Source organism: Hypomesus nipponensis, chromosome 7 (assembly GCF_054491055.1).
Source record: "Hypomesus nipponensis isolate SF chromosome 7, ASM5449105v1, whole genome shotgun sequence".
Taxonomy (NCBI): Eukaryota; Metazoa; Chordata; class Actinopteri; order Osmeriformes; family Osmeridae; genus Hypomesus; species Hypomesus nipponensis.
Window position 1 is genome coordinate 14632321 of NC_140367.1, and position 18660 is coordinate 14650980.

General features: G+C 43.7%; 1 protein-coding gene across 4 annotated transcripts in view; it reads left to right on the forward strand.

Moving 5' to 3' along the window:
- scube1 (signal peptide, CUB domain, EGF-like 1) overlaps positions 1-18660 on the forward strand; it is a 210236-nt gene that overhangs the window by 160506 nt on the left and 31070 nt on the right. For all 4 annotated transcript variants that reach the window (XM_084701293.1, XM_084701294.1, XM_084701295.1 and 1 more), the window contains 2 exons: positions 2598-2723; positions 10330-10446. In XM_084701293.1, the coding sequence (XP_084557419.1) occupies positions 2598-2723; positions 10330-10446 (243 nt within the window). The remainder of the gene's footprint in view (positions 1-2597; positions 2724-10329; positions 10447-18660) is intronic.

The window sequence follows — 18660 nt, forward strand, 5'->3', positions numbered from 1 at the left end:
TTTGTTCCATGGTTTTGGGGTGTAATTGACAAAGGCCGCATCACCAATCTGCTTTTGGTGACCTCTCTTTAAAGAGCTATTTTGCTTGTTCTAGGTATATGTTTCTATGCTTGCCTCACTGCACCACTGAGACTTTCCATTGAAATGAATGGGGGCGCCATCTTTAAACAGCTCCTTTGGTCTTGTTATATAGGTCCATGCTTCAAACTGAGGAGCTCAGGGTGGGGTCTTGGATTGCACAGACTAAACCAGTCACAAGTAACTAGTTAACATGCACATTTTTACTTTTGACTCACTTCACATGAAAGAAATATCAGCTAGGCCTATAACTATCCTCATGAACTTTAAATCAATTAAATAACCACAACATTATTAGCTTCATCTTACTTCATCAGTCAGCTTGTTATAAGCCAATGCCTGTAACGGAGGGAACCTGACCCCTGCCACCGCTCGGGGACTCTCAAAGGCCAGTGAAGGGTGCACAGAGCAAGGAGTGCGAATGAGGACACAAACAAATGGTACCAGCGGAATACAAAGGCTTTATTTTGTTCCACCACGGTATAGTAAAAAAATAATTGTAATGGGGAAAATAATAAACAGGGACAAAGGGAGGGCTGGACAGGACCAAAGAAAAAGAAATCAACATAAAGTTCCCAAAGCTAAACATAAAGCAACTGACACACGAATGAGGTGTCCTAACCAAAAATACAGCAGTGGGCTGCCCAGGTCTAGCTGGTGTATATAGACAGTAAGTAAGTCCTACGGGTGATGTATACCACGGGCAGCTCTAAACTACTCCCCAGCCCCAGAACAAAAGAACAAGAAAACTGTTCTGGACAACACTTAACACTACAAACAAAGCAACTCAACACAACTGGACAAAGAAAACAAGTCAAAAGGACAATGGTCAGCACAGAGGGTAATCCAAAAAACTAAACACAAAAGTAGGCCTTACCCACACACAACACTGCTACAGTAAGCCAGCGACTTATTCCCCCCCCCCAAACAAACACAGTGGCACAATATATACTGGTGGAGGGATGGTTGATGACAGGAACCAGGTGAACCAGATTATGGAGAGGAGGAGTCATGCATAGGTGTTGATGGTTTGATTCGCTCCACCTATGGGGAACAGACAGCACAGCAGGGAACACACACAAATACAACACAGAACACCACAGACTGGGGGTCATAACACAGGTCTTAATGCAGACTGAAGGGGAAAACTCTGCCTAGCATTAAAAGCATCATCATATAGCACAAAAAATATTATTTTACTAATAAATTAATATCTCACACTAATCTTTTCAGAAGTGCTTTGAACAACCCAAAAATTATGAAATTAAATAAACGAGGATTTATAGTAAAATACATAAAGGTGCTACGCTAGAATCAACCTAGACTTCACATTTGAACTGTGACAGTTGTTAGAATCCCATTCATCAAGATTACCATAGCATAGTTAGAAAATTACTTCACCGCTTTAAGTCGGTGGAGGATCATTTTGAATTATGTGAAATAAAATAAAAAGTTCCTCCACAAATCGCCACCTTAACGTGGAGGAGGAGTTTGAGTGGTTCTGGGAGGTGTCCTGGGCATCAGCCACTGGTAAGGTCTCCCAAAGCAAACAGGTCTCGGGGGAGAGCCCATACTAAGAGCAGTTTAAAAAACCCTGATGGATAGCAGCCCACAGACTCCAGCTACCTCGCCCGGACAAGGGAAACCGGGGCACCCTCCCAGAGCCAGACCCAGGAGGGGAGCTCTCCGGCGAGCATCTGGTGGCCGGGCCTTCGCCTATGGGGCCTGGTCTCAGCCTGAAGAAATAACATGGAGCAGCCACCCTGTGGACACACCACCCACAGGGTCAAGAATCGGTGTTGGGTGCTATGTAGACCAGGTGGCGGGCCGGGCAGGGGGCCTGAGTGACCCGATCGCCGGCAGCATAGACTAGCTCTAGGGACGTGGAACGTCACCTCACTAGCGGGGAAAGAGCCAGAACTGGTGCGGGATGTGGAGTGGTACCAGCTAGATGTACTTGGGCTCACCTCCACCCACAGCACTGGCTCTGGATCCAAGCGCCTGGAGAAGGGTTGTTTGTCTTTTTCTGGAGTTGCCTAGGGTGAGAGGCGCCGGGTGGGAGTGGGGATACTCACACAAAGCTTATGCCAGGGTGCTGGAAAGGAGGCTCCGACCGCTCATATTCAAGATGAACAGTGCAGATTCAGTCCCGGAACAATGGACCAGCTCTTTACCCTCACAAGACTACCTGAGGGGTACTGGAAAACGAGAGTTCCTGTGCGAGTGCAATTTTCAGTGTCTGTATGTGAACACAGAAGAGCCAGATGGTGATCTTAAAACACAAGCAACACAAATACCTTATTTTTTTATATTCGATATTCACAATATTTTCAAATTTTACATTGTCGTCTAAATTATTGCGATATTATTGCTAATTTTCGATATATTGCACAGCCCTACCTGCAGTAAGAGCTGTGTTCATATTCTTGGCATTAAGTCAGACACGTTCCCGAATGTACTATTATGTAGGTACGTATGTGCTCTCTGTCTATCTAACACTCTTTCTCTGTGCTCCTTAGATGGGATGAACTGCATGAACAAGGATCACGGCTGCGCCCACATCTGCAGAGAGACCCCCAAGGGGGGTGTGGCATGCGAGTGCAGGCCTGGCTTTGAGCTGGCCAAAAACCTCAGAGACTGTACACGTATGTACCCTTCCCATAGAACCCCACACTAAACACACACTCCCCAGTTTGATTTATCAGTGAGTATTGGACAAAGGTACCAGTCTGGTCCTCCCCTCCAGAGCCGAGATCTGAATCCTTGGCTTTGGAGTGTTCCCTGGTCTGGAAGGGAAGGTGATGGGTTATAGTTACTCTGGGAGAGGTCCCCAGGGCCTCCTAAAAACACAAATCATGCGGCCTGTTGAGACAGCTGGAGGGTAGGATGAGAGACAAAGCCAGGGTAAACTAACAACTATTGTAGGCTTTAGAGCCAAATATAAAGGAGTATCCATTTTCACAACAGATATTAAGGAGTATCAGTTATGCTTGGTCTATGTAAACACTTAAGTCTTTTTTAGTTTGGTGGTTTCATGGTTGCTCCATGAGAAATTTGTCCAAGTCTTCAACCTAAACTGCATTTGATATGCAATTTTCCAACCCAAAGCACTTGTTTATTCTTTTTTTTCATCATGAGCAGAATTTTTTTTTCATACTTTACCGTTCCTTGGCTCGCCGGCGAGCCAGCAACGCTGAGCCCCCTCCCTCAGTGAGAACGCACTCAATTAGATTTTTTTTTTTTTTTTTTTGACGTCTAAACATATTATACCTCTTTGGAAAGCTACTATTATTGTGCTTTCATTGAAATAAACCAATTCAAGCTCAACTCGCAACAGCAAGTACTGTCAACGTCTTTGTCCGGTGACCGTTCCTTCAACAATGCCAGAGAAAAAGTTTGACTTACCTACGATTACTTCGGAATGTTCCAGGTGTGCACACAACTCATCAAAACCTCATCTGCTTACATTCCCAAAGGTCCAAAGTATCAAACAATGTTGAGTAGTTGTCCAAACAATGAATTATATCCACACATAGCCATGATCTTGTTGCTTCATTCTGCCATCGTCAAAAAATTGTTTTGATTTGCGTCACAAACAATCGCTCATAGCAAGAGATCTGATCAGTAAACAAAGACGAGGATAATCTTAAAATGGCCGCTACACCCTAAGCTTTTGATTGACACCTCATTTGATCCAATAGGAGCTTCCATGCCCCGGTGACAGCCCTCTAAAGCCAACTAGGTCTGTGCATCCCGCCCACCCCCACCCCCCCCCTACCCCCTCTACACAATTTTTTCTAACTGGCTTCGTCTGGCTATGAAATGAGCTAGCTATCCTTGTCCTCCGCTATCCTTGTCCTTCCTCCGATAGGAGGAAACCTATTGTTTTTGTTAGTATTCTTCTTATTATTATAATTGTTCTTATCCGCTAAATGGCCCAATAGCTCATAAAGTCCTGGACCTGATTTTTTCCAATTTGGCCCAATGATATAACAGGTCCCTCACTACTCCCACACGGCTAGTGGCCCATGTGCGCACATAGGTGCTATAAAACACGCCCAAAGTCTACGTGATTTCCCCAGCGCCCCATTACTCCAAAATGCCTGAAAATTGGTATACATGCCTTATTTCTCACGGGGAACAAAAAAGCCTCAAGGACCCATATTGTCAGACTTATGAATTTTCTTGTACTGTCCAAATTTGGTACAACCTTCAGAACCCTTCTCCTCATGAACCATAGATCCAATCAACTTGAAATGTGTTCCAGATGTGTGGAAAACATGTTTTTATAAATGGTCAAATTGAATAAGAAATACAATACAAAATGGCTGAAAGGGGTGTATTTATGTAAATGTACACATTGCCTCAATATCTTTGTGTCAATAAATCTAATATAATTTTGACTGTGTATCAAACCTAATAGGGTTCAAGACGACATCAATCTCTGGTACCATTAACAATTTCACCTTGGTATGTCAATATAATGATTGAATTCAATTGAATTGCTCCACAGTGCGCGCTCCAAATTCTCACAGACTCATCCTGCCCCTTGTGTGACCACCTGTCCCGCTTTGCGTTGTGTCGCACAGCATTTTCACCCCTTGTTCCGCACGTCGCATATTGAAAATGCTGTGCTAAACAGCGCAAAGAGGAACAGGTGGTCAACCTACTGACACGCGCAAGCGAGAAGCACACACATCCTTTCTGGAAATGGTGTGCTGACCGAGCCCCACCCTCAATTTGCTTCCAATCGCAGCTCGCCGTTACGAATATAAATTCTTTTTCGGCGGCCATTGTTTTTTTCAACTGGAATCACCTGATAGCCGGTTTGGAGGCAGCCACGTTCGGTAAGTCCTATTTTTACACATTTTAACCTAGAATCAATGATTGGGTTCGTGAAAGTACACTACTCTTGAATTATGGTGAAGGTTTGAGCACTTTGAGACCTTTAGATCTTGAGTTTGAAGTGACGGAAAACCGAACTCGAAAAGTAGCTACAGTAGCTTTTTCCCTCTGTGTAATTACTGAATCATGTAGCATCTCGGCGAATTCATCAGAACGGTAGAGGAGGGCAGCTATTAGCGCCAGGGAGGCCGCATAGGCTTAGGCGGCAGCCATGTTTTGGTCGCGTCATGTTCATAAGTTCTCAATTTTACAGTTCGGTCGACACCAAAAATGTGTTTGTTACCAAACCTCGAGGAGGGAAGCCTTTAGGAGATGTAGGAATTGTGCTTGTAGCCAGATGCTCCGATTAGTTTTGTGATTTGTGGAAAACTTGCAAGTGGAGTGAGACTGCGTCCCGGGGGTACATTGTTTTGACTGTGATTCAGTGACAGACTCGGCTCACTCACTCACTGGCAGTGTGTAAACAATATCGTAATTCACTAAATTCTAGTCCTAAAATTTGTCATTTTCCTGAGAAAGTGACCTACGTTAGCCAGGCTAGTTTCACTCGGTCAGCCTATTTAAAGGTCTCTGACAGTCAGAATCACTGTTTACAGGCAAAGGTCGAGCTGGTCTTTGGTCAGATGTGTATATTGTCCAGTTTAGAGCTAAAAACTCTTGCCAGAGCCTGGAATCGAGCCAAATGTTTGGAGTGACTGCATGGCCTCCATCAGTTCAACACATTTGGATTCAAGTTCAAGTGATGCCACTGCATTTCACAGTCATAACTGTAGTTATGTCAAGTGTAGATGTAAAAAGCTTCATTTTTCACAACTGACATGGATCATTTCTTCACTTTTACAGGTCTGGAGGGTCATGCAGAGGCCTGCTCAACAGAGGTCAACAGAGGATGCGGAGAGAAAAACTGATCCCTTGCTGGACTACCCCCCTCTAGCTGGACAGAATCAGAATCAGGACAGCTTCTCTTCAGCCCTGACCCCAGGACAGCTTCATCCAGCTGGCCTGCCCTGTCTGACTGCCTGCAGGACCTGCTTGCCCCTGCCTGCAGGCCCTGCTTGCCCCTGCCTGCAGGACCTGCTTGCCCCTGCCGGCAGGCCCTGCTTGCCCCTCTCTGCAGGCCCTGCTTGCCCCTCTCTGCAGGCCCTGCTTGCCCCTCCAGAGACAGACAGTCACCCCACACACAGTAGCTCTGCAGACTGCTTTTTTGAGGATATTGATGAAAAAGGACAAATCTGCATTTTTTTACTTAGATGACAGTCTACATTTTTTATCCTTTCCATGTCCCAGCATGCCAACCTGCTGACTTTTAGTGTCTTAAGTAATGAAACCAGTTCAAGTTATAGACTTTTGACCTGAATCCAATGATTAGTCATCTGAATAAAAACCACTCAAGAGAAGTACTGCTTCTTGGATGATTTGTGATCCACATCAGTACATCTCACACATTGGCCTTTGTTTCCATGGGATTCATGGAATTGCTAGTTTCTGCTCCACCATTGTGTAATAAAAAATATAATTTAGGACAGCAATTCCATTTTTGTGTTATCCTTTCGCATTACACACATTTAGTCAATGTTCTTAAACTCAACCGATTGTTGTCATTTTACCAGTGTTCATATTGAACAGACATCAGTGTTTGGGAAGATAACTGTATATTTCCCCTTTTGATCTGTATTTCCATCGTAAATTTGGTCTTTAATTTCAATTGGAAGGGGTATTAAAAGGTCTTAAAAAGTCTTAAATGTAACTTGTTTACACCTGTAGAAACCATGTGAAGCCCCCACCCCCCACTCCAGAGACAGTTGGTGACAAACAGGCGCAGACATTAAGTTAAACATAGTTATGTCTTAAGAGTAGAGTAAAAAATAGAGACTAAATGTGTAAATGGATGTTGAAACTCAGTTCTCTGAGTTGGTGCATGTCAGTTAAGGCAAAGGTTGTCTTTTAAACCTCTAGGTTTAAAAATAATTCAGATTTGATTGGAACTCTCTCTTTTATAAATGTATAGTTGGATTTGACATTTAACAGCCATTGAATTCATTAAGCAAGTTGTTGAACTCAAACAACCATAACACAGTAGGCTACATATGGTATACAAAGTTGCAGACAGATTTGGTGAAATTGTTAGCTTGGATGTTATCTTGACATATACATGGGGTCTTGATGATGATGCGCACGCAGTTTCAAGGCAAAAACACGCGTGACATTTCAGGAGACGCCGAGACCTTAGTGCGTCAGTAGCATCTCGTCATATCATGCAGTCGGAGAACAGCTAGATCATCAGCGTCAGTGCTCTTGGGTACCCAGCATTCAATGCGGCATGTCAAAAAATGCCAAGACTTGTGGTAAATAGTTTGGTTACAAAAGCTATGCAAGGGATTTTAGTTGTTGCGTTCGTTCAGTTAGATGTTTGTAATATTGTTGTTTGTTAGTTAAAATAATCTTGTTGGTCACCCTGAGAGTGCATGTTGTGGGGTTTAATGGGAAGTGAGAGTCGGCCTCATACATTTATGTTGGCAAGGAGATCATCATGGGCTGTGCCATATACCTTTTACCAATGAGGCTATTCTTCATTGTAAGATGACTGTGGTTCTGGAAAGCAGTCTAAGCCATCTTCGAGAACAGTGTTGCGAGCGTTGTGTTGTGTTTTGATTGTAGGAGGCAATATTTGGTCGACAAATTCATGCATCCGCTACAGCATTTCTGCTTTGGCTTGACTTGTGCTGGGAGGAAGGTAAACGGCATGGATTGGAATAGTGTGCGGGCAGGTGTATTTTTATATAGGGTGAAATGGAATGAGAAATGTAATACAAAATGTCTGAAAGGGGTGTATTTATGTAAATGTCCACATTGCCTCAATATCTTTGTGTCAATAAATCTAATATAATTTTGACTGATGGTTTTCAAACCTTATTGGGTTCAAGATTACATCACTCTGAAGTACCATCAACAATTTCACGTTGGCATGTCAAAATATGATTGAATTTGAGTAGTTTAAACTTTGGCTGAATCCAACAACTCTTACCACAGAAGAAACAGCGTACTTTTTTAAACAGTAACTGAACATGACAATATTCAACACTGAGAATAGCTCAATGGACTGGGACAGTGACCTGCAAAGTATAAAGTTGCAGGTTTGAATCCAGCCGCAGTCTTTTAGCCTGTCTTAAATTTGAATATCTGTTTATTTAAACAGGATGTCATCATTATAAAATACCATGCGCAATTTCACTTAATTCCCAATTCTCAACAGTTGTTGTGTAGCAGAGAGGATAGAAAGTCTGCCTTGTAACCTTATGCTCATGAGTTTAAATCCCCATTCAGACTATTGTAGTTGGCCCAACATGAAGTAGTTTGCTCTCTTGTTGTCAAACTCTTGACCTTCTACAATGTACATTTTTATAATATTTTGCCATTTTGCGGAGGAACCCGCATCGCTGCTTGCAGCTATATTTAGTTTATTAGTGTTATATATGATAGTTCTAAGTACCACCTTTCATTATAGATAACAATTATACCTTTTTATACTAAGAATTTGACCTTGGTTACAAGGGTCATTCTGGAGTCTCCAAAAGAAAACGCCTGGATGTACTGTTATAGAAACCTTTGTCAAATCTGAATATATTGTGGTATTATGTTTGACTTATGATTTGAATTGGGTAAGGCTTCGACCTGTGGTCCAATGCTGTCTTCCAGGTAATACCTACCACCGCTAGGCCTCTTCAGGCTTCTGTTTTCAACACAAACTCTAGGCGGAAATAGAAACTTTCACTTTCCTTGTGTTCAAGCTTCTATTAGCCAACACCAGTAGGACCGACAGGGGTACTGACAACAAGAAACATAACTTCAGAGTGTCAGCTTTCAAAACAGTCCATTTACATGCATGTACTCCAAATGGTTCAAGAACAGCAGTCAATTTACTTTGGGTATGCTGTTTAGGCATTTTTGGGAACATTTAACAGGATCAAGAAGGGGTTAAGGATGTTTTAAAACAATATTATTAATCTTATTCATTCCTCGCCCTGATCGCCTCAAACCATGGAATTTCAATCGGTGCAGGGTTCCGAAGGGGGAAATAAAACTGCTTTATTAGTTTACATTTGCATTTAGCAGACTCTCTCATCCAGAACAACTTACAGTAAGTACAGGGACATTCCCCCAAGTCAAGTAGGGTGAGTGCCTTGCCCAAGGACACAATGTCATTTTGGCACAGCCGGGGATCGAAGCAGCAACCTTCTGATTAGTAGCCCGATTTCTTAACCGCTCAGTCATCTGACTTTTATTTGGCAAACACATTTTGTCCTCCTTAGACTGTAACATTGTGAAATCCTTAAAGCTGTTAAATGTGTCCCTCTATGGATTGAAAAGATTTGGTAGCTGCTACATCACCCGAGAGGTTCATTTGTGGTAAATGTTTGCTAGCAAAGTGTTTACATGGGTGGGGTTGGGGGAAAGGGGGTTTGAGGTGGAATGGGGAGTTTGGGGGGAAAGGGTTTGGGTTGAGGTACAGCTGTAAACACACAATGAAGAGACTCTAGCTATAGCTGCTTGGTGGCTAGCAAACTGACTAGTAATAGGGCTAATGAACAAGCTAGTAAATAGGCCAGCGGTGGAAGGGCTGTGTGCTTTTATAATCTACTGTCTTGTTTAAAGAGGAACAGGACCAGCTCTGTCCGTCTCCAGATGAAACACACACCTCTCCAGACCTCTCCACGCCTCCTCCATCGCTTTCTCTCTATTCTGAGGACATGCTCATAAACGTCAAAGAATGGCACGTTAACAAATTTCAGTTGTCCTGATTAAACTCCCGTAAACAGACTGCATAGGAGCTTCCCCACTCTTTCTCTATCCCACCGCCCTCTCACTTTTGTTCTCTTGCTCTCTCAAATCTCTCTTTTCTACTTACCTCTCTCTCCGTCTATCTCCGTTTCTGCTCTCTTTTTCTCTTCCTCACTCCTTCACTCTGTCCCTCTTTCCCTCCCTCTGTCCCAGGGCCAGCTCAGTGTCTGGTGAAGCCATTTCACCAGATGCTGTCATGTGTAGAAACAAAGTGAGCCCAGTGCAAGCCTAGTTCCAGTCAGCATGGCCTGCTGGCTACTTTATTACCCCACATTAGGGATGCCCCCTAGAGGCATCCTCTATTATATTTGGGGGTGGGGGCTGCCACTTGATATCTGAGGTAGTGGCAGACAGTGAATTCCTTTCTGCTTAGCCTTCTGAAAACAGCATTCCAAGTGATTTGTGTATTTGAGGCCTAGCATGTGGGTGTGTATGTGGGCAGTGTGTGTGTGTCGGGGGGGTGGTCATGTATAGTAACCCTCCCTCATTGTCCTCATATGTTTCCAGTGACGTGCAACTATGGAAACGGGGGGTGTCAGCACACATGTGATGAAACGGATGTTGGGCCGGTATGTGGCTGTCATCAGAAGTACGCCCTGCACTCAGACAGCAAGACCTGCATTGGTGAGTGACAACTAAACACTTATACACACACTGCTTTCCTGGTCAGGTTGAATGCCCCCGATGTATATGATATTCTTTATATTCACATTATACTCTTTGGATTCACATCAACACAATGAATGTATTGGGATACACATGAACGTGTGCTCACATACACAAGGATTACAAACTTTTGGACTGGAGCTACTGCTAAAACCTCCAGTACAGTCGTTCATTTGACCCTCTGTTTAACAGTACCATCATGAGACAAGGCAAACAGGCAGACAATTGTAGAGCTTTCTGTTTGTGTCTGTGTATGTGTGAGAGGAAAAGAGAGAGGAACTGTGACAGAGTTGTTGTTCTTCTCCTCCAGCAGTCTTTCTCTCCCCTGCCTTGGCCCCAGCTTATTCAAACATACAAAGAATGGAGAGAGATATAGATGGAGATGGAAAGTAATTGAGCTGCTGACATACACACAAAAAGTGGGAAGAGTGGGAAGAACAGACAAGAATAATACCATTCCAATATTATCAAAACAATGTGTATTGTTTCTTGACACACATAGTAATACACATTTTTGCCAGATTGTTCACACAGTGTACAGATTTTATGGGACAAAAATGACTGGGTATAAACACTGGATGAAGTAGTTCTTGCAATGACATGTCAATATATATTGTGTCGTTATTTAATATAATTATATGTATTAAAAAACACTCATAACTCTCTGTCTCTGTCACACACACTCCAATACTCCAATAAGTGTCAGACTACTTTTTGGAGTGGTGGCATGTTTTGGCCCAGGGATGTGGTTCAGTATTATGTGAGAGCATTAGTGAGATCCGAAGGATGGTGGAAAAATTAACAAGATGTCGGGCCCAAAGTCCACGCAGCCTTTTGCCAAATGGGAAACTTTAACACACGCCTTTCAATAGAGCTTTAATGTCCTCAGGCGATGGGTCCATATGCAGAGGGGGAAAAAAAATCACAATTGATTATTATAATTTTGTAATTACCTATTCAAGGTAAGTAAAGTTTTACATTTTTATTTTTTTTTTAATTATTTAACCTTGCACCAGTCCCACATTTTGCTTGAATCTCTTCTAAACTCAACTCATATTTTTTGGGCAGGGGAGGGGGGGGGGGGGGGGGGTTCGGGCAGGACCCAGTTGTATTTCCACAATGTTCTACACCAAGACGTTTTGTGTATGTTTGCATCGGTGTTTGTGTATCCCTTTAAAGTGAAAGTGAATTACAGACTTATCTGCAAACCCATGCTGACAAGTTTATTATCACACTGGGAAGCAAATTGGAAGCCAAACGATGGCAGACAAATATGCAGTTATCATCAGCATGTGAATTTTTATCCTTTTTTTCATTTATTTATTTTTCTATATGTTTCAGCCTGCCATCCATCATTTTGTCATCCAAGAATGTTCCAGATAGTTCCAGTTTTTGCGAGGAGAGAAGGATGACTCCCAGCTAGAGGTCAGTTAGTCAGTAATTCAGTCAGTCTACCAGTCAGCCAATTAATCTGCCAGTCTATCAACCAGTTATTTAGCCAGACAGTTAGTCAACAAACAGGCCGTCAACCAGGCAGTCAGTCTGGCCGTTAGGTTACCTGTTCAATTGACAGCCAGGTCAGATATTCTCATGCAAGTGAAAGCCACTGACAGGCAGAAGGGACAGACGTTGCAGATGAATCATCATGTGCACACAAGCCAACAAGGAGAGGGCCACCGGCACAGTCAAAAGGAACACCAGCGTGCTAACGTGCTACATGCTCACAGTCGGGCTAAGGTCGCACACAGCACAGGTGTGCTACTCCAATAACACTGAGGGCCTAATGTACTAACGCTTTTGCGCCCACTTCAGGCGTATTTGTTTCGCAACGTGCGCGTAAAATAATGGCGATGTATGTACAAACATGCCGCACTGAGGTAAAAGCACAGACTGCCTGTCGCGGGAACTGAAAATGGCAAATTGGGCTTTTCCGTGTCATGCAAATGCTTTCACGGTAAGGTCAGAGGGAAGGTGGGAGTTTACCATAAAGATATGGGAGGGGATGCGTGAAGTGCGCCTAATTATGTATTCCGCAGTATGTACAAAAACTGCCTGTGAAATTCTCCGCCTGTTAAAAGCAGGCGTAAACCAGGATGCGCATATGCCTCCTGGTGAAATGGCAGTAGTAACCCGAGCAAGACAAAGACATAGGCCAAAGGATTTTTACCACAAGGATCACACTTTTTGAGTTGAGTGAAATCTAAATCATTACGCGTTACAAATTAAGCAGCCATGCGAAGAAATCATTACTGGGAGAAATCAAAGATTACATCGAATCTCCGTCTCAGAGTTTACATTCCATTCCAGTAGTTGTTAAACTCCTTGCTACGTTACAAATATTGGCTTCAGGATAATTTCAAACAGTCATCGCTGTTTTGACTTTGGTGGCTGATCCATGATAGAAAGAGAGAAGGAGCCCCATTCAATTGAGCGTTTAAATGCTCGCAATGTACAGTATAGTGGGTGGAGAAAGGCGCTGTTTACCCGATGACCTGCAGGTTTCATAAATACGACATAAACTGAAGTATCACAGCATGCGCTTTCTGCGTGTTGGCCATGGCGCTAATAACGTTACGTTTGTAAATGTACGTACATGAGGCCCTCAGTCTATCTAATCTAGCTCTGAAGTTGTACATGACGTGGTGCACTTTTGTAACCACAACAGGGTCTTTCAAGACTGTAAGAACTGGAATTATATATATGTTTGTTACACACTTCTTTTGAATGAATTACAGGTACAACACATTCTGTGATACACTTGTTTTTTCATTCCCATGTGCTGTCAAATCAAATCAAATTTATTTGTATAGCCCTTTTTACACGCAAGCATGTCACAGAGGGCTGTCCTTCCCGCTGTGCTGGAACACTGGAGACCTCTCTCTCTCTTGTCTGCCTCTCTCTCTCGTCTGCTTATCTAAACTTTTTGTCTCCTTTTTCTCTCTCGTTCTCTCTCTCTCCTGAGGACTGTATTCCTGCTGTGCTAGAACACTGTCTCTAATCTCCGTCTCCTATCAATAGAAAATAGTAATGTCACAATAATCAGCAGAAATTTTCTCTAACAGGTCTGCCTTCAGATGTGCTCCTAACTCTTTGCCTTCCAGCCAATCCAGAAAATGAGAACAAACTTGATGACTAAGAAGAGGACAGCTCCATGTAGAGTGAAAGCAAACGTGAACCCTCCTCTCCTCTCTATCCCCTTCTGTCTCGTCACTCTCTCTCTCCCTCCCTCTGTCTTTCTCTGGTAGAGTGAAGAGAAGGCCTATATTTTTCCAAGTCTCCTAAATGTTGTCCCAACCATCTTTGACTGGTTTCTCCTTTTATTCCCTCCTCCCCCTTCTTCCTTCTCTATTCCTCCTCCTACTTTCTGGTGATAGTTACTGATTGCCTGTCTTGTCTTGAGCATCCATGTTCAAAATTGTGTTCCTAAACAAAAGTTTAAGAGTTATTTGAGGTGCATAAATAGTTGTATCTGAGGGAAAGAGAAAAGGGAGAAACAAAAATGTTCACGATGAGTCAGTGTGGTTGTTGGGCGGGCCGAGGGCGCAGGGTAAGAACAGACATCTCAATTGCAGCCTGATCTGACATAGAGCTTCCAACAACCTCCCCTACTCCAATACCTCCTGCTCTTCCCTTCCTTCCTTGCCGAAAAGAAAAACCGATACTGCCACAGAAAAAAAAATCTGTTTTTGTGCAACCCCTCCAGAGCACAAAAAACTAGAAACAAAACAATCAATATCTTGAAACCACAAAGACCTGGCCGTCACCTCTCACCCCCACACAAGCACCAAATTCCTGCCTAGCATCTGATCCACCTCAACAATCCATCCCTTTCTCCATAACTGCCCAGCCCAGAGACAACCGATGTGTAGCCCAGGCCCTACGCCGAATATTCAATAAAAATCAATTGCCTGTTTCGTGGCCCCCTCCCCACCGCTGAAGCATGCCTTTTTCTTTAACGTGTCTACTGTTATACCTCATAAAATCTTTGTCGCTAATCAGAAGTCCTCTGTCTGTCTCCATTTGGCTGGCTGCATGGTAGAGTCTGCTCTGCGTTTATTTATTTGTTTATAATTGTTTTTCATTTTTCATTGTTACCGTTTTGAATTTATACCTGTGAATTCAAGTCTACATTAATTGCAACCTCTGTCTTTCTGCTCTATATAGTGTTGTCGACACGTATATCAGTAATAGTGTTTTATAGATCAACTTCCTTACCCCATCCTTTCCATATGTAAGTTGCCCTCCAGTCCTTTATGGTCCTGGAGACCCCCCCCCTTCCTGACCTAGTCTTTCTCAACCTCCCCCATGTAGACATGCACTTAATCTCTCCTTTCTCTTTTGCTCTTTCTCCCTCTCTCTATCTCTAGCAAACACTTAAGTATACTCAGTTCCTTCTATTCTAGCTTGCAGACAGACATGGGCTCAAGCACACATGCAGGTGAAGACTCACACACACAACCCCTAACCGTTACCCAAGGATCATAAAGCCTCTTTTCGTCTGTGAGGGTACTTCAGTAAGTCCTCTGCTTTGTCCACCAGTCCTTAACAAACAAACTGCCTCAGAGAGAAGTGGGTGGGGTCCAGGCGGGAGATGGGTTGGGGGGTAGAGGGGTGGTTGAAATGGGCCAAACGAGGGTGATGGAAAGAATTTAATGAATACCCCCAACCCCCTGCCCGCTCCTTACGAGGACTCTGTACATCAAACACGATTCTAGGCCCCATTGTACTGAGTGGCAGTGTCCTACCCCTGCTCCCCCCATTCATAGAAGTATGCTCATTCAGAGCTTACTCACCCCCCTCCCCTGTCTGTCCCAGGGAAAGACACCCTATCTTCCCAGATATCCAGACTCCAGGCCTATCCCGAGCATACCCATTGCGCCTGTCCTCCTACTGCTCCTCCCTCCTTACCCCCCTCTTCTCACACTTTGCCCCTGCTACTGCTGCCCAACAGCTGTGAATCTGCATGCCACTCTAACTGTCCCGACCTTCTCCAAACCTTCCCCCCGCGCACCTTCGGTTTGGGAAAGTGTTTTCCAGTGTTGACTGTTACAGACAGTTGATGTGTTCCATAGACAAACAGGCAACCAGCACTGCCCCCAGAATACCTCCTCTATTCTGCATGCCCTCTCAATCGCTGCTTCTCTTCACCCTCTCTTCTCATTCTCATCCACTGTCTCTCTTTTGTCCTACCCACATCACATCCACATCCCACCCAACCGCCACCACACCCCTCCAACTTATCCCTTCTTTCCCCTGTACCTTAGTACCAACACACTTCTCCACCTCTCCACCCTACCCCCTTTACACCACACCTCCACCACAAACTGCTACTCTACATCCTCCACACCACACCTTACCCCCACCACATCCTCTGCCCTACACCCCCTACATCACACCCTACTCCCACCACACCCCTCTGCCCTACACCCTCTACACCACACCTTACCCCCACCACACCCCTCCATTCTAACCTCTTCACACTACACTCTGCTCTGACCACACCCCTCCACCTTACCCCCATTACACCCCTCCACACTAACCCTACCATACACCTCCGCCCTACCACCTTCACACCCCACTCTACCCCCTCCACCATACCCACTTTATATTTATGCACCCTTCAACCACTAAACCCCTCACCCTCTATACCCTTCACATCCATCCACACTCTCCACCCTACCCCCTCCACACTCATTCACAGTACCTCTTGCACACCCCACCCTGTCCCCTCCACCCAACCCCCTTCACATTCCTCCATCCTACACCCACCACACCCATTCACCCTATCTCTTTCACACCTCACCCTACCTCTTCCACACACACCCTACTCACATCACACCCAACCCCCTTCCACATTTCTGCAGCTTGTCTTAAACTCTTTTTGCTCATCTTCTATCCTCCTCCTGTTCCTCTTTCTCCCCTGTCCTGTACTCTTGTGCTGTTGTGAGGGAATCATTGCTGACACTGTGTGGCCATTTGGTATGGAAGACAGAAACAGCACCGGTGGCAACAAACAACAAACTTCTAAACTCCCCACTCCCCACCACAACTAATTATCATAATTGTGTATTGAATTATTTCGTTTTTTAATACCCCCCCCCCCCCCCGACCTCCACCATCCTCATCCACAGCTAAAGACTGACACTGATTTTTGATAACAACTTTTGCTTTGGGGTTCAGGGTTTTTCAATTTGTTTTTTGGGTTGGGGAGATTAACACGCTAACAGGGATTTTGACGCTTCTTCATGGCTTCTTGCTTCTTGGCTTTGGTTTTTACTCATTCGCCAAGAGGTGTGGGCAGGGGCCTGAGGCCGGGCGATTGGACATTGGGCTTCTCATTAACCTTACTGCTCACTGTTTGTCCCCTTGTCACTTGTGTTTTAGAGAGAGATGAGGCTGCAATTGAGAGCTCTGAGTTCAATGCCACGTCAGTAGCTGATGTGGACAAGCGGGTGAAACGGCGGCTACTTATGGGTAACTCTTTTCTTCCTCTTTCTATGTGTTGCCATGGCGCTTGTGCTTGTATCCCCCCTTTCCTCTCTCTTTTTTTGATGTAGTTTTATTTAGTCTTTTTAAATGTTCACACTTTTTTTGTAAAACCATTTTTTATGAATGATCCATTTGATTTAATATTTCTTACCAACATGGTCAACCCCTAAGCTTTTCGTTTTTATATAGGCTAAAATATAGTGAAAATACAAACTGAAACTGATTGCTGCACTCCTTCCTGCTCTCTGCCTTTACCTAAAGTATGTCTCGTTCTCTAGGTTTCTACTAAGAACTAAAAGTTGGTGTCCCGGTTAGATAAGGCTTCAGAGATGGGACAGACACTCTTTAAATACATTTAAAATAAAATAGGGGACAAGGTCAAGGAACTTAAATGACTTGATGACACAAATTACTATTTGGTGTAAACAGTTATTCTGCATGTCCACTCCATATAGACTATATACCATATTTTCCGGAAATAAAGCCGCGTCTTGTACCCCAATTTTACAGTTTTCTTGTGGTTGTATGGATTATATTTACGGTTTTTGAACAAAAGAGTGGCTTTGTCCCAAGATCTCTATAGACCGTGCAGCTAATGTAATGCTTAACACTTGAATGGGGGCTTACTTGAAAGAGGAATTATTTACTGTGTCGTCTCAGTTCCACTATCAGGGCTTGGAAATGCACAGTGACTTGCTAAAGTAGGCAAATGGCTAGTAGAACATAACATTTCGTAATATTTTCTGTAAAACAAACAGCTGCATGACCGAGCTAGCAAAAAGAGGACACTTTGTCGCGGCAGGGAGGGGGAGGGGGGGTAGTAGTGTATTGCATGCCGCAATTACAGTTGCATCGCCAAGGCAAAATCCCAGACGATTTTTTAGGTCTCGAAAAGAGGACACCTGTTCACCCTACTGTAAGATCGCCTATACTCTTGCATTGCTTGGCAATTTGGTATCATTGTTCCTGTATCAAGTACGGCATATATTCCAGTGCGGTTTATACTCCGATTTACAAACACAAGCTCCCATTCTGGTGGGGTGCGGTTTATAGAAAATGCATCTTATTTTTCAAAAACTTCGGTTAAGCTGATCCATCCAAAATGTTTCAATGTACTTTGAGAAATTACAACATGACATTGATGTAAAAGCAGCTGGTACATCTTAAGCATTTGTTTGTAATTCCGACAATGCTAATAAACTTTCAAAGAAAGCTTCAACCAAAAGGTTTTGGTTGAATCAATAGTGATCTGAATATAACTAAATGTTGAACATGCAGTCATTCCATGAGGTATCCTGTCTGGCTTACCCTACTTCCCTTCCATTCAAACCCAAACCTTTCTTTAAATGTCTCCAGGTTTACCCTACAAGGGGAGGAAATCCAGATGTGTTCTATATTTGGCTTTGATTAGGGCAATTGTTCAAGGGGACAACCAGTATTTGTTGTCCAGACCTTCATAGTGAAGTATTTTATGGGCCCTTGTTCAATAAAATCTCAGGTGGACAGGTGGACGCAGGTGAAGTCAAAAAGCATGCCTACGTTATTAGAAAAAACTGTAGTTTTTGGAGAATTTTTTGCCTGACATCAACTGTGTCTCCCTGGAGTCTATCTCAGTGAGAAACACATATCATCATAATAACATCTCATCAAAACCGCTGTATGCCATGCAGGAGGAGAAGCATT